Below are 24,003 nucleotides of genomic sequence, written 5' to 3' on the forward strand. Positions count from 1 at the left end.
TGCCTCTCAATTAATTAGCATGACCCACTTAGAGCCAACAAGAACTTTCAGATGCCCTCCCTCAGGAAGTACAGGGACCATTTCCCACACTGAAGACAACTGAAACTCAATTCCAGTAGGGAATTCTGGGAGCCAGCATACAATACGTTTCAGGGTTATCTCAACCTATATCCAAGGAAGCTGGGGTCTTCACCCACCAATTCCTCATCTGTCCTTGGTGGACGGTTTGAGAACTAATAACCCAGCATTTCAGATCAAGCAAACAAAACCTGCAGGGGGAGAGTTGTAGACATTTAGAGTAAGATGAAAAAGTAAGTGAACGGGAGACATAGACAAGGAAACAATAATAATGTCTGCCACGTTGCCTGATGAAGAGCGTCTTACTCCCACCTGTTGACCCATCCTTCTAACTTTGCATAATGATCATTCACACTTCTTCTGGGATCGTATCGGGACTTCCATTTCTACAGCTCCTCAACTTGCCCCCATCCAATGGAGTCCATTTGGTTTATCTCCATGAAACCAAGTCTATCATTTTTATCACCTTCTTCCAAAGATAGTAAAATCTATTTTCCCTTTTTTTTCTCTTTTATAATACTAATAGGTCCACTAATAGCTTTTCTGTGCCAAAATTATATTGTCTCTTTTTTCCATAGCATCCAATCAGTTGTTTTCTTGTGCCTATGGTCATGTTGTTGAGACTGCTAGAAAAAGAAAATCATACAATAACACATATTGATACCACTATCATTGTTTTCTCAAAAACAAGCCTTCAAAAGTGCTAGGCAGGACATAGTGGTATATCTTTGTTTCTCAATACAATTTACTCCCTTAAAATAAACTAAGTAGCTCTTGTCAGTGTCCTTCACCAGTGTCTCATTCTATTCCTAACCATTTAATATCAAAAGACCTCAGGATTCTATTCAAGGCTCTTTTGTCTTTCCCAAACTAATTTTATCCACTGTCATGGCATTAATTAACTTCCATAGGCTAGTGATTTTCAAATCTTTATCCCGAATTCATTCCACTCTGCTAAGCTCCAAACCAGTATTTCAAATTGCCTACTAGATAGCTCCATTTGGGTATTTCATTGGCAACTCAATATTTCCAGAACTGAATTCATGATCTTCCTCTGCAATTATATTTCATACAATGGCATCATCCCCACAAATACTCCATGCAGGGAGCCTGACATGGGACTCGATCCCAGGTCTCCAGGATCACGCCCTGGGCTGAAGGCAGGTGCTAAACCACTGAGCCATCTGGGCTGCCCAAAATTTTCCATTTAAATTGATGCACTAATCCCACTTCTGGACATGAAGTCTAAGTCAACATCCTCAAGTTAAAGGAAAAGGGTTATACTCAGAGAATCTGGAGAATAGCAGCATTTATAATCTATATGAGAAAATGGGCAGGTAACCCATGGTACATTGAACAAAAAATAGTAGCTATTAAGAAATGAGGTTAGCAAAGAGTATGAAAGAAAATTTAAAAATATGTGAAAAGAAAAATATTTTATATATATTTATATATGAATATTCATTCCAATATACAAATATAAATATACATACTCATTCTAATGTCAGAAACAATAACAAATAACAATAGAAAGTTGTATTCATTAAAAATTAAGAAAATAACCTAAAATATTATAGTTGTTGACTTGAATAATGGGTCACTGGGTGTTTCTTTTGTTTTTTCTATTTTCCTAAAGTCTACATTATTTTTTTCTAAATAACGTCTATAATGGACAGAAATAACTATTACATTTATATCTTCAATTCCTCTCAAGAGCAGAACACAATGGTCACCAATCTCTTATAATTAATAACATGAAAACCTGAAACTGACTTAGACCATTAAACCTTTAAGATCCCCAAAGGGCTGACATTATTATAAATCCTTTTGTTGTTGTTAAGCTCCAACATGGGGCTTGAACTCACAACCCTGAGATCAAGAACTGAGCTGAAATCAAGAGATGCTTAACCAACTGAGCCACCCATGCGCCCCCTTATAAACCTATATTTGAAGGTGACTGTGGTTTCTTTATATCAAACGATTGAAACAAAAAAATAAATAATTAAACTAATAAAGAGCATATTTACCATTCTTAAGGAAGTCTGAACGTTCTTGGTCCAATGGGAAGTGATGAATCTAGCACAGGCTCTTTGAGAAAGAGGTAAGTGAAGTAGAAAGACCACACTGAGACAATGCAGTTTACACAAATCTTCCATCTCTTGCAGGGTTAAGCAATTACTTTCCACCTGAATAAGATAAAGGAGGTAAACTAGAGATCAGCAGGCTATGAAATTTGACATGCATGCGGCACCACAAAGGTCGGCAGACGCATTTTGCTTGACTACAGTCTTCATTCTGTATGTTTTTGAATTCTCATCTTCATACATTAATTTGGCTACATATAAAATACCGAAGTCAGGTAAGGGAATAGGCAACTGCCAGCTAGCCTGCAGTTTACATAAAGCATTTTACAAGTATTTTTAGTTAGGCCCAACTTTACATGAGCTGACCCAGCGGCTAACGAAGTCATGATCGCACGGGTCTTTGCACAGGTGAAACCATGCTTTAAATGCCCTACTCTGTGCAAAGCATATTTTAAAAGTTACACTAAATATTACCAGAGTGAATAAACCAGGACCCATCTGAAAAACTTACCCAAATAGAAAAAGAGTAAAGAAATGGGCATGTTTAACATGATGGGACAAGGATCTCCTAGCCATCTTCAAATGTTTGCAGGGTTGCCAGTAAAACAAAACGAAGACTCATTTTGGAGTGCTTCCATGGGGCCAGATAGGGTCTAATGATCAGAAGTTCCAAAGAGGTACAGTTGGTTTAGTATCATTTTTGTGACAATAACTTAAAAGTCATACCTAATCATGTAAAAAATATTTTACTAAGAACATATTCAAGTAGATACTGGAAAACCAAATATAAAGGATGCTAGGTAAAGGTAGTAGGTCCTGTTCATTTCTGAGGGTTCAAAAAGTTACAAAAATTTCCATATTTCTTTAATAAAAACCTTCAGGCAAGAATCGCCCCCCAGAAAGACAAAGACCTGGCCACTTGGCTTCACCTGGGTTAGCTGCGAGAGGCAACATCCCCTCCACCCCAGCTCCCCACAGGTTGGTGGCCTGGCTCACAATTTAACACTTTCCTGCCCAATCCGGCTTCTTCCCCCTTTTATCCATGGATGTTAATCTTTAATAAACATTTTGCACTCCCACCAAAAAAAAAAAAAGAATCCCCCAGCAGTCAGATTGTATACAAAATAGTATGTGTACTCGTGTTTGTGTGTGTGTGTGTGTATGTGTGTATTTGTATATATAGGGATGATTATCTAGCTGGAGAGCAAACCCATACTGGATAACAGATTCTTACTTTATCAACCATAAAGAAGGTTAAAAGCTTAGCATTTTTAGCATCTCATGCCACTGAGACTCTACAGCGTGTTCTTTCTAAAGACACTTGCCATTATGGAAGTTGAATAAGACAGACATGGTTTCAATCCTCAATCCACATCGCTATTTAATTAAGGACTGTCTAAACCTCTGGTGTTCCCATATGTGAAATGGGAATAAATACCTTCCTTAAAATGCTGTTGAGAGGATATAAAGGCACAAGGCATATAAAGACCCCAGAACATTATAATGTAAGCTCTCACAAAAAAGCTAATTTCCTTTCTTATTTCCCCTTCTTCTGGATGATTGGGTAAGTTTGACTAAATGTGTACTAAGGGGAAATGTCTTTATAGTAAAACACTAAAACATATAACGGGATCATAGATATTACTGATAAACAAATTCCAGTTTTTTCCTCTTTTGGGAGAAATTTATATAAATAAATTGGGGAAATAAAGTACCAAAAAAAAAAAAGGAAGAAAAGGTATATGAAAATCAATAAAATATCAAAAATAGAAAGCAATGGTGTTTCACAGTAAAGTTTTAACAATCGTACCTCTTGGATGTTAGTTTTCTGATCAGAGCTAGTCTTCATTCTGTTTTCTAAAAAGTGATGATACATTCTCAAAGATAATGAGCATGAAGTAACACAAAGAACACGTCGAATGTCAGATCCTTCTGGCCAGAATTGCTTAAGCAGAGAAATAGTTTCACATGCCTGTCACAAAAGAAAACTATAAGTGTCATGATATTTTAAAAATATTTTTATTAACAAGTAATCTTGCTAGAAGAAATCCTACAAAGATGGATATGGCTACATACTATAAATATTTCTGTTAAAAATGATGAACAAAATTTTAAGATGGGAAAATAAATATTTTGGTAAAATCATTAAAATTTAGCTATGTAAAGAGTTCCTATAAATCAATAATAAAACATTCAGCCTTTAATAAGATGTGAGCAAATAATTCACAAAAGAAATATGAATATTAACAAAATAGAAAAATGTTCAACCTCTTTAGTAACAAATGAACAATAAATAGCATATTTTTACTTATAAATTAACAAAGAATATTTAATGATAATAGCTCTGGAAATCATGTGATATGTCATTTCTCTTGTGCTTTGCAAATGAAAGTAGAGATAGGTACATAATTCCTGCAGAGCTATTTAGCAACAAATATGATTATATATTAATTATATTGATGCTTTGTGACCGGCTATCCAGGCTAGGTAAATAACACAAAATGTGTACCAAGATGTTCATGCAGAATTATTTGTAGAAGCCAATTCTCAAATAATTTAAGTGTTTTGCATTAGGGAAGTATTTTGCATCCAGTAAAAATAAAATAGTGAAGAATTTTTAATAACTCAAATACATATGGTATGCAAGAAACACAACTTAAAGTGACTCAGAAGGACTAAAAATAAAAGGTGGATAAAAGTATACCAGGAAAATGGCAGGGGAAAGGAGAGAAGAGAGGCTAGCAATTTTTACAGCAGCTCAGAAGAATTCAAGCTGAAAGACATTAAATATGAAAAAGAAAAGCACTCTTATTCTAAAAGCCACAATCCATCATGGAGACATAACCTTTACAAATGATTTATCTCACATGGATAATTATGCAACATATAATGTCACAACCAACTTTACAAAGCAAAAACTACAGGTGATTAAAAGAACTATATTCAAAAACACACTAATAATAGACTACTCCCAGTACATGAGAAACCAAGTGGACAAAAAATAACCAAAAAGATAGATGACTTAAACGGTACAATCAATAATGTAGATTCTATGAATTAAACTCTGGTGATAGAGAGCATCTATTCCTCTTAAGTGCCCCCAGCACATCCCTAAAAATTGGTCATGTGTTAAGTCACAAAGAAAGCATCAGAAGCTTCTATAATGTATAAAAACCATAAACAGCACTCTGACCAAAATACAATAAAGGTAGAATTTAGTTTCTTTTAAAAAAGGCACAGAAACCCTTCATTCTGAAGCTTAAAAACATTTTCAATTAAGCTACTGCTAGGAGAAAGGGAAATACAAATTGAAATTAAAGAATTCATAAAAATGATTATAAAAACATTACACATCATAATTTATGGGATAAATTTAAAGCAGTGACCAAAGGAAAATTCATTGCATTAAACATATTTAACACTAAAAATGAAAGAATAAAAAAAATGGATTAAATTCTCAGCTCCAAAAAGAAAATCTAAAAAGGAACAACAAACTGAACTAAAGGAAAACAAAAGGAAGTGGAACATAAAAGTAAAAGTAAGCAAAAATTAAGAAAATTGGTAAATAGATCTAATTAATAAATCGAAATTCCAGGGATTTTTGAAAAACTTTAAAAAATAGAAAAGCCACTAGCTAATTTGATGATTAATAAATGGGAGAAATAAAAATTCTACAGATTAAAAAGGTAAAGGTAAAATAACTATTGAAACAAGAAATCTTTAAAAAGCATATAACCTACTTTGCAAACTTCTATGCAAATAAATTATTTGAAATGTAAATAAATGGATAATTTCCTCATAAGAATTAATTATAAGAATTGACCCCACTGGAGTTAGTAAGCTTAAATAAATTAATTTCCATAGGACAAACAGAGAAAATTAAGAAACTATCCCACAAAAAAGCACCAGTCCCATTTGACTTTATAGGGAAACTCTATTTTAATCTTCAAAACCCAAATAATTCCAATGATCCATAAATTATTTTGGTATGTTGAAAAGATAAATAAATATTCTAATTTTTTATGAAGCCTACATGACACTGATATCTAACCAAATAAATACAGTGCCCAGAAAGAAAATTACAGAAAAGTATCACTCATTTCACTAAGTATCACTATGCAGTATTTTGCATAGTGATGCAAAAATTCTAAACAAAATATTAGCAAACAAAACCCAACATCATATTAAGAAAATAATATCATGATCAAATGGGATTTATCCCAGGAATACAGAGTTGCTTCAATATTTAAAAATACGTTTATAACAAAATATCATATTAATAAAACTAAGATTTAAAAATCATAATTGTATCCAAACTTTCAATATATATTCATGATAAAAATACTCAAAACATATAAGTTGAGGGATACAGTCTTAACATCAGAAGATATAGATAGATAGATAGATGATAGATAGATGATAGATAGATAGATAGATAGATAGATAGATAGATAGATAGATGATTGATAGATATGTATATATGTACGTATACGTAATACTAGAAACATTTCCACTAAGATTAGAACAAGGCAAAGGTGCACTCTAACTCCGCTACAATCCACCACTATACCAGGTTTGTTACCTAATGCATCTAGACAGGAAAAGGTGATTGAAGAATAGGCATAAGAATGGGTAAAAAGATACAAAACTATCACTGCTCACAGATGATATATTAGTATAAATGGATAACCCCAACGAATAATTAAAATAATACAAAATGGGCATAAGAATGGGTAAAAAGATACAAAACTATCACTGCTCACAGATGATATATTAGTATAAATGGATAACCCCAATGAATAATTAAAATAATACAAAATCACACATACTACATATGATTATTTATTACAGCATTGATTATAATTACAAAATGTTGAAAATTAAATTCCATAGTAGGAAATTAGTTAAATATAGTATATGAGGAAGTGCTATACAGCTGTATAACGTAATGAGGAAGATATCTATAAATTGCTTTAAAATGGTTTCTAAATCATGCTGCTAAGTGTAAAAAGAAAGGTGCTATATCTATACTATGTGATCCTTTATTTAAGACAGAAGAGGTTGTAAGAAAATAGACCCATGTCTATTTTTGTGCAAAAAATAAAAATGCAAGAAGGATAAACCTGAAACTAGAGACAAATTCCTTACAGAAAGTACTTGGGGGCTCCTGAGGGGCTCAGTGTTTGAGCATCTGCTTTGGGCTCAAGTCCTGACCCCGGGGTCCCAGGATCGAATCCTACGTCGGGCTCCCTGCATGGAGCCTGCTTCTCCCTCTGCCTGTGTCTCTGCCCCCCTCTCTCTCTGTGTCTCTCATTAATAATTAAATAAAATATTTTTAAAAAAGAAAGAAAATATTTAGGAAAGGGGTAACTGTAGAGGTGAATGGGATCAGAGTAGCATGGATAAGAACAAAGTGTCACCTCTTTGAGCATATCTTTTTGTACATCTCTGATTCTTAGAATCAAAAGCATCCTTCCTTTATCTTTCATATACCCCCCAAAGTAAACAGATAATTAAAAACAATCTAGAAGTGGGTGGGAAGGACCCAAAGTGAAATACAAATACTAACCAAGGAACCTAACTGTATTAGTAATGAATAACATAACTAACCTGAATGGGGTGTGCAAGAACTAACCTAAATAACTTGGAAAGAATGCCTAAAGATAAAAAGAACTGCACATAAATCCTGTAATCCACTTAGTAAATATGTTTCTCACAAGATATATTTTGCAAGTCTAATACTACTTTATGTATATACTAGAATTGAAAAAATAGGTAAATGCGTTGTATGTAAGGAGAGCTGAATTTCTCATAATTGGAGAAAGAAATTACAAATAAAGAAAGGGGTGGGGTAAAATGAAGGATGTGAAGTTGGACTGGAGTAGAAGTTATCAGTATGGATGCATGATATTTAAAATAGATGATTAGATAGAGATATATAGATGATAGATAGATGATAGATGATTGATAGATGATAGATGATAGATGATTGATGATAAATAGATGATAGATAGATAGATAGATGATAGATGATAGATAGATAGATGATAGATAGATGATAGATAGATAGATAGATAGATAGATAGATAGATAGATAGATAAAAGGTAGACGGGCATATATGCGTGCCTTGGCATACATACAGATGTCCCCTAACTATGTCTGCTGAAAAGTCCTCATAGCAATGACCCCCTGGTGGAAATGAACAAACACAGCTCTCAGGTCTTGGCTCCTAAATGCCATTTTCCAACAAAAGCAACCAGAAGTCCTTGGAGAAGTGGTTAATTTCAAGGCTGAGGCAGAGAAAACACGAGATGAGAATGGAACATTCTGTGGTGCTCAAAAGGATAAGGCCTGATGAATCGGAAGAAAAATATACACGTACGTAACCATCACCACAGTGGATGTCATCATACCTCAATAAAGTGGTTTTAGAAAAGGCAAAAGATGGGGAGCGGGTGGGGCTTGCAAAAGGACACAGGTGCAAACCTGAAGGAGTTTCTAATGTTCAAACCTAGAACAACTTGAGCCCCAAAACAGTTGCAATATTGGACTTCAATCTATAATATAAAATATCCATTAGTCCATCCTGGTATAAATAAATAAACAAGTAAAGGGCAGAGACACAGGAGCTCTCCCTTACAGTAGGATTCCAAGTGATAAAAGTAAAAGGAAAAAGTGAAATACAAAATAACCATTAGGCAAACAGGTCTAGTGATAACTGTTGCAGACAAGATCCGTCGATGGGCTCTAAAATTAACTGGCAAATTCTGAGAAGAAACAGGATTTGCATAGTTAGGAAATATAGTAACTTTACAGTAGAGAAGGCTGGCACGCACCAGCTTAACCAGTGTTAAATCTATCCATACCATGAACCCTTTGATATATTCACACATTCACCGGCATTCTTGCCAAAAATGCATTACCCCATTCCAATCATAAGAAAACATTAGATACACCTAAATTGAGGAATATTAAAAAAAAAAAAAAAAAACTTTTCAAAAACATAAAGGTCACAAAAGACAAGGAAACACTGAGAAACTACTACAGACTAGAGGCTACTAGAGAGAAATGACTATGTAGATGTGGTGTCCCAGACAGAATCCTGGAACAGAAAAAGGACATTCGTGGGAAATGTAAGTGAAACTCAAATAATGTCTGAAGCTTAGTTAACAGTATTATACTGATGTTCATTTCTTGGTTTTGAAAAATGTATCATGGTTACATCAGATGCTAGTATTAAGGGACTCTGGGTGAGAAGTCTATGGGAACTCAGTAATATTTTTGTAACTTTTTAATAATCAACAAAATAGTTCAAATAGAGATTTAAAAAAAAATCAGCACCTCTTCCATCATATTTTTCCATTTTAAATTTCCAAAAAGAGATTCCAGTGCTAAAATTCGACATTTTTCCAAATGTTTAATCAGGGCTTTATAAGCATTCTCAATCTCCTTTTCATTCTGTAAAAGGAAGTCACATAAATTGTCATAAATAAAATATCTAATCACTTTCCAACTACAGAAAATCATATATTGAAGATATAATTGTTAAAATATATTTTCGAGTTCAAAAAAATTACACTAATGTAATTACAGATCACCAACAAGGCTTTTAAACCCTGCCAGGCAGCACTATTTTGTTTTTACTGAATTGATTTTTTTCTGGGAATTTAGTACATTTTATTTCTTTAACGACTTTATGAAAAGTATAATTAACATGACAAAATTCACTCGCTTTAAGGGGACAATTCAATGGCTTTTGGTAAGGTCACAGAGTTGTGCAGCCATTACCATAATTTAATTTCAGAACATTTCCAACATCTCAAAAAGAAAGAGTGTGTCCATTTAATACACTGTATTTTATTACGAAAAATTTCAAACGCACACATAAATAAGGAATAGCATAATCTCCCCCCAGGTACCCATCATCCAGCAACAACCATTACCAACATATACTGCATTTTTATTTGCATTTCATACAGTCCTCAAAGAGATAAACGAAATAGCCTCTTTAGAATGAGTGTTCAGTAAAGTAGGGAATATATTATTATACTAGAAATAAAATCTAATGCTTAAAAACACCTTCTTAAGCAGAGATTGGGAAGGATGTTTGTAAGGCACTCTTCAAGCTCAGCTTCAGAAATTGCCCTAACAGAATAAAATGGGATCAAGTGGTTATAGTACCTCTTCCCAATATAAAAATCAATCCCAGGGCGTCCTACTCTCAGTACACAACTAGCGTTGGGTATAGTTTAATGACTGGAGTCCTGACTAAAGCAAAATAAATCATCTTCTCCGATTTCATGTCAACCGTCTAGATGTCTCCAAATATCATGAGGGGAAAGACACTATTCTCAGCATAAAAAAAAAAAAATGTTAATTAACTCAAAAACTCATTTTGATGAAATACAGCATTATCTTCATATTTAGAATTCACTATAAGTAGTGAAAACTGAACAGAAACTAGATTTATTCATAACATCAGTACGTATTTTTAAGTCCCAGAAGTTCAACATAGTAATTGCCAAATAGGCCTATTCAGCAAAAGAATAACCTCAAGGAAGAATTAAATTCTAAATACTTTGAAAGTTCGGTTAATGATTTAGTATTATGAAATAAAGACTTCACTTATTTTCCTTCCTCATCACCGTTCTCCATTGTTTTTTTTTCATTAAAACTACCATATTAATGATCATTTCACTAGAATGTCTCAGCAACAGACGCATTAAGTCTTTGCCTCCACTTTAATGCATTTCTGCCCTTTATTAAGTCGGAGGCAGCATGTGCCCTCGTGGTTCAGCACATCAGGGCTGGAGTCGGGCTGCGGCTTTTCAAATCCGTGCTCCATTATTCATTTAGTGTTGAGGAGGAGCAGATTAGGTATCCAAGCGTCTGTGTCCTCACCCGCAAAACACACATGATGCCAACACCTAACTTAAAGGGCTGCTGCGAAGGTCTAAACAACGACTCAGGAGAGGTACCCATCACGGCTGTTATTACAGTAAGTTCTGAACATACGACTATGTACGTGCATCCCCTTATTATTAATTTTCTAGACTTCTCTATCAAACCTATGATAGTTTCCATAGAAGTGGTGGAAATAAAACTAAGTCAAGGAATACGGATTTTTTTTTGTGAAATTCTAGAAGAAATTTGTCGTGAGGTATTAATTACCTCTTTGAAAAATGTTTGTTTTTTGTACGTGCTTGACATAAGGTATGCATAAAGTCGAAGGACATCAGATGTTTGCCCCGAGGAGAGCACAACGTTGACCTTCATTGCCCAAGACTGAGTAACTAAAAAGCTGAAAAGGAGTGTTTGTAGATGGTTCAGGCCTTCATCCGCAACTATCAGGTAATATGGGTAACTCTCTTCCAAGAAAATTTCCCACTCTCGTGATAGGCATCCAGAAAACGTTCGGACGTCGATGGTCGTATTATGCTGAAGATGGAGGATTAAAGCAGCTCTCAAAGGAAGAAGTTCAGGGAAGTTGAAATATGCACACTCCGCATCCTGTGGCGATGGGATAAAGTGTATTCTTTTAAAATTATTATTCAGTTGGTTTATATATATATGTCATTAAAGTCATTAAAGGAATATGTTCCAACACGGGTTTTGTTCTGCTTTACAGTCAGGGAATAGACGCTGAAAGCTTGGCTCTCATTTCACAAATGTAAGCCATAAAACACAATTTAGATTTAAATACACATGTCCCCTTTAAGCGGGCACATAATAGTCAAGGTTTATCCAAGGTTTATACTTTTCCTTCCTATTCTAATTTTTTTCCTTTCCAATCTCACTCCAAAAAGAAAAAGGATCGAAAAGTAGGCAAAAGCAAGTGATGGATATAAATTATCCAGAAAGGGAAGCCAAGGTAAATCCCTTTGAGAGAACGGTCGCAATTTGGTGTGATCCTCCTGAAGAGGCAGAGGTTTTTCTGAACGGATCAAGATTAGTGCAGTAAACTAGACTGTAAACGTTAGGCTAGAATCCTGGCTCTTTATTCAAAACATTGCTTATATTTAAAAATATTTTAAAATCTAACAATAATGTCGGTTGCAAAATGACTGAACAGACACACACCAAAATCCTTAAGAGTAACACAGTGGTTACCTTTAGGGATAGGACAAGAAAGGGGTGGTAGTGGTTAGACCGATCTGTACTTGAAACTGTTATATTTTACCAATTATATTCATAATTGGGAAAGGAAGACCGAATATATTCCCTCAGAGGCATTTACTATAAAGCAAATAATAAACAAAGCAGTATTAATGAGTTTGACATTTTTTCTGGGCTCAAATAAATTGCTGAGTTCTGAAGACAGAAGCAGTTCTCAGAGTTGGAAAAGTAGGATCCAGAGCTCACGCGAGTTTCTGTTGAGATTTCTCATCCTCCCTCATGATCCTGTGTGTCCTTATGCACTTTAATTATTGAGAATACAATATAATCTTAAATATGGTGATTTCTGAATACTGGGCTTATGAGTCATTTTTTTGTTGTTGTTCTTCCCTTTAAATTTTCTGAATTCTAATAGATATACTGAACTTTGTAATAAGGAAAACATTTACAGAATAGTAAGAAATGTTCGTTTTAGTTCTTAAATCACAGAAAAGGACTACTGTCACGTGTTACCTTGAAGAAAACAACGGCAAATTGTCCTCCTTTACTGACAAGATCCATAAGGTAGCATTCAACCAGATAAAAGAAGTGGAGCTCCTGCCCCTGCTTTAATGATTTCTCACATATGCATGTAGTAAGTAATGAATCTCCATCAATCAGAAAAAATTCAGATTCAACAAAATCATTGAACAAACTGGAATATCTAAAATGAAAACAATTAAAACGAAATTACAACATCGACTACATAAGGCCCAAAAAGGGCAGTAGCACTGTTATTATTATCCATTATCACTATCACAACAGGTGAATTCGCTGAGTAATTGTTTTATGTATGCTAAGACTTTTCAAATATATCCATAGGCATGACTATCCTTTATAGGAAGAAGACGGTATTAGTCCCATTTTCTAGATACAGAAATTGAGGCTCAAAGAGATAGAGCAAATTATGTAAGACCACGTGTCAGAATCTGGATTCGAATCAGGAATTTAACACCGCTGTTCTGCATATAGGCCCGTATCAAATGCTTCCTGCTTAATCAATCTTATTTCTTTATAAAACAATAGGTTCATTGACAACTGTGTACAAATAAAGCAAGAGAAAACTATTTCCATTCACCATCAAACTGCTCAAAAAGTTGTGTTAAACAACCATATATGTGTGTGTGCAAATATATATATAGAATTATTTTTTTATATATATAGAATTATATATAATATATACTGAGATAAACATTACCTTTTTTAGATAGACATTACTTTAATGTCAAATAGATACGTAAGATATATGATATCAAATTGTACATCTCTTTATTTCTTATGACAATACTCACTGAGCTTTTGGCACTGCGTTCATAATCAGCTCTGACATTTTCTCTAAAATCATCATGTGCTCTTCTAAACCTGAAAAGAGAAGTATTGACTTATAATTTGAAAAAGAAACAATAAAGTAATTTTATTTCTATTAAATCTGTGTAGCTCTAAAAAGAATCATTATGTTATAATTCATAAAAAAAAATTAATTTGGAAATTACCCATTCTTGATGCTACCTGGGGCCCGAACCTGAACTGCAGAAAATGACAAACCTACAAAGAAAGAAGAAAAATCAGAAATTCATTTATTCCATCAACAAATAGTTTTGAGTGACTACTGCATATTAAGCAAAACGTCAGGCAAGGAGAATACAAAAATGAACCAAAAAGGCAACATGCTGTCAGTTCTCATGGAGCTTAAAATCCATCAGGAAAGACAAATATTAATCAGATAATTATATACACGATGGAAAATCACAAATGTGACAAAGTCAAAGAGAATAGAGGAAGCTTTCCTCAAATAATGCTTGAGCTGATTTCTAAAAGATGAAACAAGAACTAGTTAAACAAGGAACGAATTAAGCAAATTAAACAGGGGAGGAGAGAACAGCAGGCGGAGAGAACAGCAAAATACCACGTACAGAAATCCTGTGGCGCGAAGGGGTATGGGTGGTCCTAGATCCAAAATAGAAGCCAGCCAGACTGGAGTGGAGACAGGGAGGGAAGAGCTGGCCGTGCTAGAAGAGGACGCAGAACCTTTGAGGGCATGTTCTCATCCTAAAATCCATGGATGGCTTCTAAGCAGGTAGTGTTATGAGCGGCTATCCGTTTTGAAAGAATCCTCTTGCTTCGGTAGAGACGATAGACAGGATGGGAACAAAGTTCCTGTTCCTGGGGCAGAGAGAAAAACCATTGTGCAGGAGGGTAACCATCATAGTTTGGTGTAAGATAGTTTGATGGTAGTTTGGAGCATCCATGGATAGTAAATACTTAGAGGGTAAGTTTGACATAATTTGGTCACGGATCTGATACGGACAGAGAAACAGGGGGAGGGTGAGTGTTGTCAGGATGATTCTTAGGATTGCACCTGATGCATTAGGATGCAGAACGAGGCCACTCCCTGGGCAGGACACTTTGGAACAAACCCACATTTCAGGGAAAGATCATGAGTCCAAATTTGTGTCCAGTCTGAGTTTGACTTGATTTTAGGACCTGCTGTAGAATATGCCTCGTGAGTAATTAAATATGCAGGTCTAGAGGTCAAACACAAGGTCCGATTTAGGCCTGAGTATGTGAGCAATTTTAATATTATTGCACACGAGGCCATTGATATAGATGAGCTTGCGTGGACAGAGACACTGTATCATGCAAGAAGCAAAAAGGAATGAAAATCCAGTTTTGCAGATCACAAATATTTAATAAAGGCCAACAGGGTAGAGGAAGAGTCTGTAAAGGTAACTGAGAAAGGACTGTCAAAGAGGCAGAAGGAAATCCCCTTGAGCACCCTGTCAGGAAAACCAAGGAGACGTCCCTCAAATATACCCTATGGTATAGGGCAGAGAAACTTGATGATGATGACGATGATGATAGATGATAGATAGATAGATAGATAGATAGATAGATAGATAGATAGATGATAGATAGATAATAGATAGATGATAGATAGATAGATAGATATAGATAGATAATAGATAGATGATTGATAGATTAGATAGATGATAGTAGATGATAGATTAGATAGATGATAGATAGATGATAGATGGATGATAGATGATAGCTTAGATAATTGATAGATAGATAATAGATGATAGATTAGACAGATGATAGATGATTGATTAGATAGATAGATGATAGATGATAGTAGATGATAGATTAGATAGATAATTGATAGATGATAGATAATAGATAGATAATAGATAGACGATAGATGATAGATACTCATTCATATTACATGACAAGTATGAAAAGTACACATTTTTAGATTGAGAAGCTTTTCCAAGGACTAGGAAGAAATGACCAAAGAGGAACATAGAACTTTCAAATTGCAGGGATCCCTGCAGGGCTCAGTGGTTGAGCGTCTGCCTCTGGCCCCTGGGTGTGATCTTGGGGTTCCGCATCGGGTTCCCCGCATGGAGCCTGCTTCTCCTTCTGCCTGTGTCTCTGCCTCCCTCTGTGTGTGTCTCATGAATAAATAAATAAAATCTTTAAAATTAAAAAAAAAAGAACTTTCAAATTGCAGAGCTCTAAGAGCAAAAAAATGGAGATATGTTATAAAGAAATGGTAAGTCAGAGAGGCGTAAGGTGTAAGGTGTCTAAGCATGAGCACTATTGGCCAAGTTCTGAGACGTACTGTAGCCTAGTGATCTCGGGCAAACTATTGACTCTCTCTGTATCTCAGTCCCCTTATTTATAAAATTGGGACAGACAATGATGATACGCTCTTTTCGTTGTGTTTTTTGGTTTTTTTTTTTTTTTTTTGGTTGTGTTTTTAGGCTATTTAAGTGTATGAGCTGATGTATACAAATTGATTAAAATAGTACCTGGCACACAGAACTGCATAAAATGAAAACCATCACTGGATATTTTGATAAAAGAAAACAATGTTTTCAAAGTTCCCAGGGGAAAATATTTTGAACTTCGAATTCTGTACCTAGTCATTCAATCCATTAAGAGGGAGGAAAGACCATATCACCAGACATTTAAGAAGTCAGATTTTCACCAACCACGTATCTTAACTGATAATTTTATTTTAAAGAGATAAAACAGAAAATTAGGGGGGGAGGGGAAGATCAAGCATAGGACAACCAAGAAACAGTGAAACGTCATATGATCCAGAAAAATTAAAGGAAGCTCTAAAGAAAAATGGGAGGATCCATGATACTTTGAATTTACAAAAGCATCAATTTCAAACAGCAGTCTTAATAATAAAGAACCACATTTCAAGCCAAACATAAATTTCTTCTACAATGAATAACAAAGTAAATAATTTTGTGACTTGTTTACTTGGCTTTCCATTTTTTTTATTCAACTAGAAACAAATCACAAGAGTTAAGTCTTAAAATACCGTAAACTATGATAAACCCTGACAATATAAAACCACTATACTTAACCAAATTGGGAGGTTCAGAAAGGGACGAATAGTAGAAAAGTGTATATTAAGTTCCTTGTTTTTCATACCAGGAAGTCCAGAGACAGTATCTAAAGATAATATATCAAAAGTGAAGGATTTCTGGAATCAAGAAGTTCAATTGCCTTCCTCACATAGGTACAGAACCATGGGGGATCCAATAACATAAATGGGGAAACTTCATTTATATTTATATTACAACTTCTGATGAATTAATAGATCTTGTTATTTTTAGGGGGTAGCAACGAAAATACAGGTAAATATCTACCGTCATGTGGAACTGCACCATTGTTGAAATTTTCCAAAGAAAAGAAAAAAATTTTAACTTGTTTAATCAAAACTCTAGCAGCAATAATTCATTGACAAGACATTTATAAGAGACAGGACGTGTTAAATGACACCAGTAAGACTAGAATCTCTACGAGACAAAAAAAAAAAAGAAGCGGGGGGAAGGGAAGGCAAAGGAAAGGAAGGGAAATAACCTCAATTTATTAACAAATTACAAGAAGATGAAAGAGATTGTGACAAATTGAAAGCTATATCATCCCATCGTAGTAGTCCCAGAACCTTACTTGGATTCTGGGTTAAACAATCTTTAAAAGGAAGAACAGAAGGGTAAAAAAGAGAAATCAGAGATTATTATGGCTGGGACCACCCAATTTAGGGAAAAAGGCCGAGGGAGTGGAGGCACCACTGGACAGAAAGGCTCAAATTCCTAAAGTGCATCTGGAGAAGAGCTGAGCAGCAATGGACGGAATTCTTGACACCCCCACCCCCGACCCCCGGCCCCCCGACCCCCAGCACCTAGACCCCAGCGCCCCTGGCCCCAACCTCCAGGCCCCCAGCCCCCAGGCCTCAGGCCCCCGTCCCCCATGCCCCCAGCCCTCCAGCCCCCCAGGTCTCAGGCACCCAGGCCCTCGGGCCCCAGACCCCCAGTCCCCCAGGTCCCCCAGCCCTAGGTCCCCAGCCCCCCAGGTCCCCTGTCCCCCAGGCCTCAGGCCCCCAGGCCCTCGGGCCCCAGACCCCCAGACCCCCAGCCCCCCAGTCCCCAGGCTCCAGCCCCCCAGGCTCCCAGGCCCCCAGCCCCCCAGTCCCCAGGCTCCAGCCCCCCAGGCTCCCAGGCCCCCAGCCCCCAGGCCTCAGGCCCCCAGTCCCCCATGCCCCCAGCCCTCCAGCCCCCCAGGTCTCAGGCGCCCAGGCCCTCGGGCCCCAGACCCCCAGTCCCCCAGGTCCCCCAGCCCTAGGTCCCCAGCCCCCCCAGGCCTCCTGTCCCCCAGGCCTCAGGCCCCCAGGCCCTCGGGCCCCAGACCCCCAGCCCCCCAGTCCCCAGGCTCTAGCACCCCAGGCTCCCAGCCACCCAGCCACCCAGGACTCAGGCTCCCAGGCCCTCGGGCCCCAGCCCCCCAGCCCCCTGGCCCCCCAGTCCCCAGGCATTCGTGTTCTTAAATTTTGAGTTTAAAGATGAACAAGACATAGAAATAAATATTTTATTATTTGGTTATGCACAGCAAGCATAGTGCCTCCCACTTTTCATTTACGTGATATATGTTTGTTGCATTGGTTGAATGTCTGCTACAGGCTGAGGCTTGGGATAAAATACGAGGAAGGTGCAGTATCCCTGCTCTGAAAGGCTTCACGATCCAGTTAGGGCCAGTTATGGAAAAAGTCTAGCACCCACCCTTGTGTGTTTATAGCATGCAGTGAATACTTGCTGAGTGAGTGAATGAATGAATAATATTTGGGAATGGCAAAATCAAATACACCTCGAATGTTACAATAAGATGTTTTAAGAGTGTGATTATGTGTTAATAAAATCAAATATATCACTATAAAAAAAAAAAGGCTCCCAGCCTCCCAGCCCCCCAGTCCCCAGGCCCCCAGGCCCCCAGCATCCCAGTCCCCAGACCCCATCCCCCCATGCCCCCAGGTTCCCAGGCCCCCAGGCTCCCAGGCCCCCAGTCCCCAGGCCCCAGGCCCCCAGCATCCCAACCCCCTCAGTCCCCAGGCCCCCAGGCCCCCAGCATCCCAGTCCCAGGCCCCAGCACCCCAGGCCCCCAGCACCCCAGGCCCCCAGGTTCCCAGGCCCCCAGGCCCCCAGCCCCCCAACCCCCCAGTCCCCAGGCTCCCAGTCCCCCAGGCTCCAGGCTCCAGCCCCCCCAGCCCCCCAGCATCCCAGTCCCCAGCCCCCCAGGCTCCCAGCCCCCCAGCCCCCCAGTCCCCAGGCCCCAGCCCCCCAGGCTCCCAGCCCCCCAGCCCCCCAGTCCCCAGGCCCCAGCCCCCCAGGCTCCCAGCCCCCCAGCCCCCCAGTCCCCAGGCCCCAGCCCCCCAAGCCCCAGGCCCTCATCACCCCAGTCCCCAGGCCCCAGGCTCCCAGCCCCCCAGCCCCCCAGGCCCCCCAGGCCCCCCAGCCCTAGGCCCCCAGACCCCCAGTCCTCCAGCCCCAGGCCCCATTCCCCCAGGCCCCCAGGCCCCCAGTCTCCCAGGCCCCCAGTCCCCAGGCCCCCAGCCCTGAATGTCCCCCCGAGGGTGGGCAGGGTGTGGCCTGAGGTTCCTGGGGTGAGGCCACTTGTTTAAGCTCCAGCCTAAGGAGACAGTGCCTCGACTTCCCACTTACAGAAACTTGTAAACTAATTCATTTTTATTGATTTATGCCACTAAATTTGTGATTGTTTTTTTTTTTTAAGATTTTATTCATTTATTCATGAGAGACCCAGAGAGAGAGAGGCAGAGGCCCAGGCCGAGGGAGCAGCAGGCCCCACGCAGGGAGCCCGAGGCGGACTCGATCCGGGGACCTGGGGTCACGGCCTGGGCCGCAGGTGGTGCTCCCCCCCTGAGCCCCCGGGATCCCCTAAGTGTGCGATGGTTACGCAGCAGTGGAAAAGCCACGCATGTCCCTTGAGCACGAGCACAGTCCCGTCCCTGCTGCACCAGGAGCAAACCTACCGCCCGAGCACCCGAATGCACGAGGAGCACCCCCTGACCAGTCACATGCGGATTCGGATTCTGCAGGTTTGCAGCCACGCTCCGGGGCTGGAGGCTGAGAAGCTGCCTCAAGGGGGGACCCCGGGGCGGGGGGTCACATCCAGGTGCCCTCGGGCCCAGGTCCCCAGCACTGCGCCCCCGGCAGGACCCTGACCTGCTGATCCTGGGGCTTCCCTAACACCAAGCAGACGCGTCGCCACAGGCCTGCCTGTCCCCCCTCACCTGGCCTCGCTCCAGGATCGGACCAGGCCCCCGCTGTGACGGGGGCGCCCCCAGCCCAGGGCAGGCGAGCCCAGCACGTCCAGGGGCGCCCGCAGCCTCGAGTGAGTCCCCCTGTCGTCCTGAGCCCCTGCAGGGGACACCTGCACCCTGAGTCTCCCCCGACTCCCCCTGTCGTCCTGGGCCCTGGGGACACCTGCACCCTGAGTCTCCCCCGAGTGCCCCCGTCATCCTGGGGAGCAGCCAGACGGCGCAGGGAGGCACCGGCCTGGGCCCGGAGCCTGGGTCTTACCTGCCGCCCGGAGCTGCTGGGCCCCTGTGGGGTGGCCGGCAGGGAGCGAGGGCGGAGGAGCCGGGGCAGCCCCGCCTTTATGCCCGGGAAGGGAGTTTTGGTTTCCTTTCTCCTGTCGGGCGTCTGAGTTTCGTTTCCGAGTGCTGCTGACAGCTCAGGAGGGGCTGACCCTAAATCACGTGGGGGGGGGGCTCCTTAGAGACGCCGGGCCGGGCTCGGGGTGTGGTGCACGTGGGAGGGGCCCTGGGGCTGCACAGGTAGCAGGAGAGGCTGGTGGGGAAGGGGCAGGGGGCTGAGGTTGTCCTCCTCTCCTGCAGCACCTTACAGTGCGGAGGACGAGGAGGGTAAGGGGCTGGGGGGGGGAGCAGGGCACGGCTGCCAGGAGCTGGGGGAGAGGCTGTTGCTGCGGGAGGCCGCGGCGAGCTGGCGGGACGGGGACGCTGACATCCTCCTACTTATCCTCCTGCTCATGCTCCCAGCAGCCTCGCGGGCCACCTGCTATTATTTTTGTCATTTTATAGATGAGACGAAGAAGGCCTCGATGCAGCCGGTGAGCCCAGGAGCGGGGCGCCCGGCCGGCCTAGGCGGCCTCCGGTGGGCAGGTCCCCGACAGATTGTTCAGGGTCAGGCCGAAGGCCTGTCGCCAGGAGACGAAGGTCCCGCCTTGGCCTCTGGGTCACGGGCCCGAGCGAGCGCCAACCTCAGGATGGCCTTTACCTCCGTGGACGTCCGTTGTGCCAGCTGAGCACTGAGCGAGCCGCGGCCGGCCAGGCTGACCCTCCACCCCGCCGCCCCGGACGACACTCGGAGCCTCTGGTTTGCCTTCGCCGGCAGCGACCCGCTGCCACAGGCTCCCTTGCACACCCTGGACTCCGCTCCGAACCTTGATGGTCACACGAGCCCCGTGTCTATTTTTCAGGTCCTTCCCTTGGGACCCCTGATTTTCTGTCTTATCAGGACGACCCTGCAAGCAAACCCTTCGACTCCCCATAACTCACATGCGCAGCTGCTTGAACTTCTTGATTTTCGTCCATACCTGGGCTTGCAGCGGAATAATCTGGGACAATTTTTAAAAATGCGTTTGTTTCTGGCTACGGAGGAAAACGGCCAAGCCTACGCCCTACGAAACTGTTCACAAACACAGCCGATACCCCTTATTTCTACCCCCAGGCCTTTCACAATGTTTTACGATGGTGGTTACAACCCTACAGCGCTTTATATTCGCAGGTTCTTTTTTTTTAAATTTTTTAGACATTTTATTGGAATTGTATTTGCCGACACGTAGTATAACACCCAGTGTCCTCAAGTTCTTTCTGATTAAAGGTCGTCTCTTTTTCGATTCTTTCTCAACCTTAGGATAACTGCATACGCCACTGCTACTGAAGAGTCCGAGAGGAATTGTGTACACAAACCACATTTTCTTTATCCATTCATCTTTCGATGGACACCGAAATGACAAATACCCGCCATTTGCTTCAACGCGCATGGACCTGGAGGGTATGATGCTGAGTGAAATAAGTCAGTCGGAGAAGGACAAACATTATATGGTCTCATTCATTTGGGGAATATAAAAAATAGTGAAAGGGAATAGAGAGGAAGGGAGAAGAAATGGGTAGGAAATATCAGAGAGGGAGACAGACCATGAGAGACTCCAACTCTGGGAAACGAACTAGGGGTGGTGGAAGGGGAGGTGGGTGGGGGGTGGGGGTGATGGGGTGACGGGCACTGAGGGGGGCACTTGAGGGGATGAGCACTGGGTGTTATTCTGCATGTTGGCAAATTGAACACCAATAAAAAATAAATTTATTATTTAAAAAAAAAAGAGTCCAAGAAGAAGACATCAGGCCGTCTCCATACCCAACATTACTAACCCTTTGTGATTTGGATGTGGTTCCCTCGACCATCCCACACCATTTGTTCTTCAGACTGACGTACCCACAACTTCACTCAGTCGACTAAATGTACTGCCCACCCTCCTAAGACACCCACGTCTACTTTAAAATACTCCCAACAGTGATCTCCTGCTCTATTTCGTACCTGCTCTCTGTGGCACGGTCCCCTCTGTGGTCTACACCTCAGTGGTCTATACTTCTTCACCCTCTTCCAAGCCCTTAGGCCGCTTTAGTCCAGACGCGCCCCAAGCTGCTCTGTCAAAGATCCCCAATGACGACCCGATCGCTGAGAAACACAAGCAAAAACCATGCTTGTTTAATCAACGATCCATTTACTTCTCTCTCTTTCTTTGAGATACTTGAAAGCGTTTTTTCAGCAATCACTCTCTTGCAAAGAGCCTCTTTTCTCCTAGTTTACAGTATTCTTCAAATCTCTCTCTCTCTCCCTACCTTCTCTATCAGAATGGATGGAATTTTTCACCTAACAGCTGATCGAGTGAGAGGCCCGGCACCCATCGCTGCGTCTTCACCTACTCGAGTCCCAGTGGACTGGAAGTCTGCTGACACGGGATCTACGTCTTCCCTCTCCCATTTTCCAAAGGCTAGAGCAAGCGCCGCCATTTCTCATCTGCAAAACTGGAATAGTCTATTTCCTTCCCAACTGAATTAAATAATTTTACTGGCCGGGGCTCCTGGGTGGCCCAGTTGGTTAAGCATCTGACTCTTGATTTTGGCTCATGACGTCAGGATCTTGAGATCAAGCCCCACATCAGGTTCCGTGCTGAGCACAGAGTCTGCTTGAGACTCTCTCTCCCTTTGCCCACTCTCCATGGTCTCTCTCTCTCTCTCTTAAATAAATAAATATTTTTAAAAAAGAGCAAATAAATAAAATAAAATAATATTTCTGGCTGGCAAGGAAGTGAAGCTATTAGGTAAATGCAGCTGTTCTGACTGATAGAGGAACTAGCCAGGTAGGGAACCCCTCTCACCAGATATGGCCCTGATGCCCCCGCGAGGAGCTCATGGAGTCCTGGGAGTCAAGATAGTGATGGGGTTCAGGACGTGATGCCCAAAGACATGGGGCCTTGACATATCGAATATGTTAGCTGAAAGACTTGAGAGCACCGTAGAAGCAAGAAGATCCCTCTGACTTCCCCCACACCCTTCTTCCCTAAAAGCAAGAGATAAATCCCCCATGTGAAATGAGGCCTTCGGTCACTGTCAGTCCTGTCTGGAACTCCAAATAGGTAATGAATGTCCCTTTGAGGTACTGCATTGTGGGTTTAGTACATGCAGAGATACCCGTTACATTAATGTATATTTTGGGTATCTGTGAAATAAGAGATTTCCCGAATTCTCTATCAATGGGAGAGACTCTTAGGCTACCCTCCAAGGATATGTAAAAATGTATAGATGGAGGGACGTCTGGGGTGGCTCAGCGGTTGAGCCTTTGCCTCCGGGCGTGACCCCGGGGTCCTGGGATCAAGTCCCACATCGGGTTCCCTACATGGAGCCTGCTTCTCTCCCTGCCTGTGTCTCTGCCTCTCTCTCTCTCTCTGTGTGTCTCTCATAAATAAATAAAATCTTTAAAAAGAGAGAGAGAGAGAGAGAGAGAGAGAGAGATGGGAAAGCAGCAACGTTCCACTGGGCACCATTACATACAGTAGGGTATTCCATCTATAAAACCTACAAAAAATAATAATAATAATAAATAAATAAATAAATACCCTACAAATTCCCAATTGCTTTCACTCAGTTTTGTTCTCCAGGAAGCCCAGTTGTCTGGGAGAGGGTCACCTCCTCCAATACAATGGCATCTGGCAAGGGACTAAGAAAAGGAGATAAGGGGGACCTTGTGCAAGTGGGGTAGGCCAGAGAGCCCATGCTTGGCTCCATCCGTG

At 41.0% G+C, this 24,003-nt stretch overlaps 1 protein-coding gene and 1 long non-coding RNA gene across 6 annotated transcripts in view; one reads left to right on the top strand and one right to left on the bottom strand.

Annotated features, from left to right (window-relative positions):
• The window catches only part of DDX60 (DExD/H-box helicase 60), a 92,494-nt gene extending 72,128 nt beyond the window's left edge, over positions 1 to 20,366 (bottom strand). The window contains exons 1-9 of one of the 3 annotated variants that reach the window (XM_038559159.1): positions 20,211 to 20,366; positions 14,232 to 14,481; positions 13,812 to 13,863; positions 13,611 to 13,680; positions 12,793 to 12,982; positions 11,335 to 11,673; positions 9,505 to 9,621; positions 3,973 to 4,134; positions 2,106 to 2,264 (exon numbers count right to left, since the gene is read on the bottom strand). In XM_038559159.1, coding sequence (XP_038415087.1) covers positions 2,106 to 2,264; positions 3,973 to 4,134; positions 9,505 to 9,621; positions 11,335 to 11,673; positions 12,793 to 12,982; positions 13,611 to 13,680; positions 13,812 to 13,815 — 1,041 coding nt within the window. In that variant the 5' untranslated portion in view covers positions 13,816 to 13,863; positions 14,232 to 14,481; positions 20,211 to 20,366. The remainder of the gene's footprint in view (positions 1 to 2,105; positions 2,265 to 3,972; positions 4,135 to 9,504; positions 9,622 to 11,334; positions 11,674 to 12,792; positions 12,983 to 13,610; positions 13,681 to 13,811; positions 13,864 to 14,231; positions 14,482 to 20,210) is intronic. The other 2 variants (XM_038559160.1, XM_038559161.1) reach the window with 2 other exon arrangements.
• Positions 19,444 to 22,880, top strand: LOC119868447. 3 transcript variants are annotated; one of them, XR_005370985.1, is made up of 4 exons: positions 19,444 to 19,726; positions 20,732 to 21,437; positions 21,567 to 21,707; positions 22,565 to 22,880. It is a non-coding gene; the product is annotated as an uncharacterized LOC119868447 (long non-coding RNA). The 3 variants fall into 3 exon arrangements; XR_005370983.1 differs by lacking the exon at positions 22,565 to 22,880 and having other exon boundaries at positions 21,567 to 21,741; XR_005370984.1 differs by lacking the exons at positions 19,444 to 19,726; positions 22,565 to 22,880 and adding an exon at positions 20,423 to 20,467 and having other exon boundaries at positions 21,567 to 21,741.
• Positions 22,881 to 24,003: the final 1,123 nt, after the last annotated feature.

Source organism: Canis lupus, chromosome 15 (genome assembly GCF_011100685.1).
Source record: "Canis lupus familiaris isolate Mischka breed German Shepherd chromosome 15, alternate assembly UU_Cfam_GSD_1.0, whole genome shotgun sequence".
NCBI classification, from domain to species: Eukaryota; Metazoa; Chordata; class Mammalia; order Carnivora; family Canidae; genus Canis; species Canis lupus.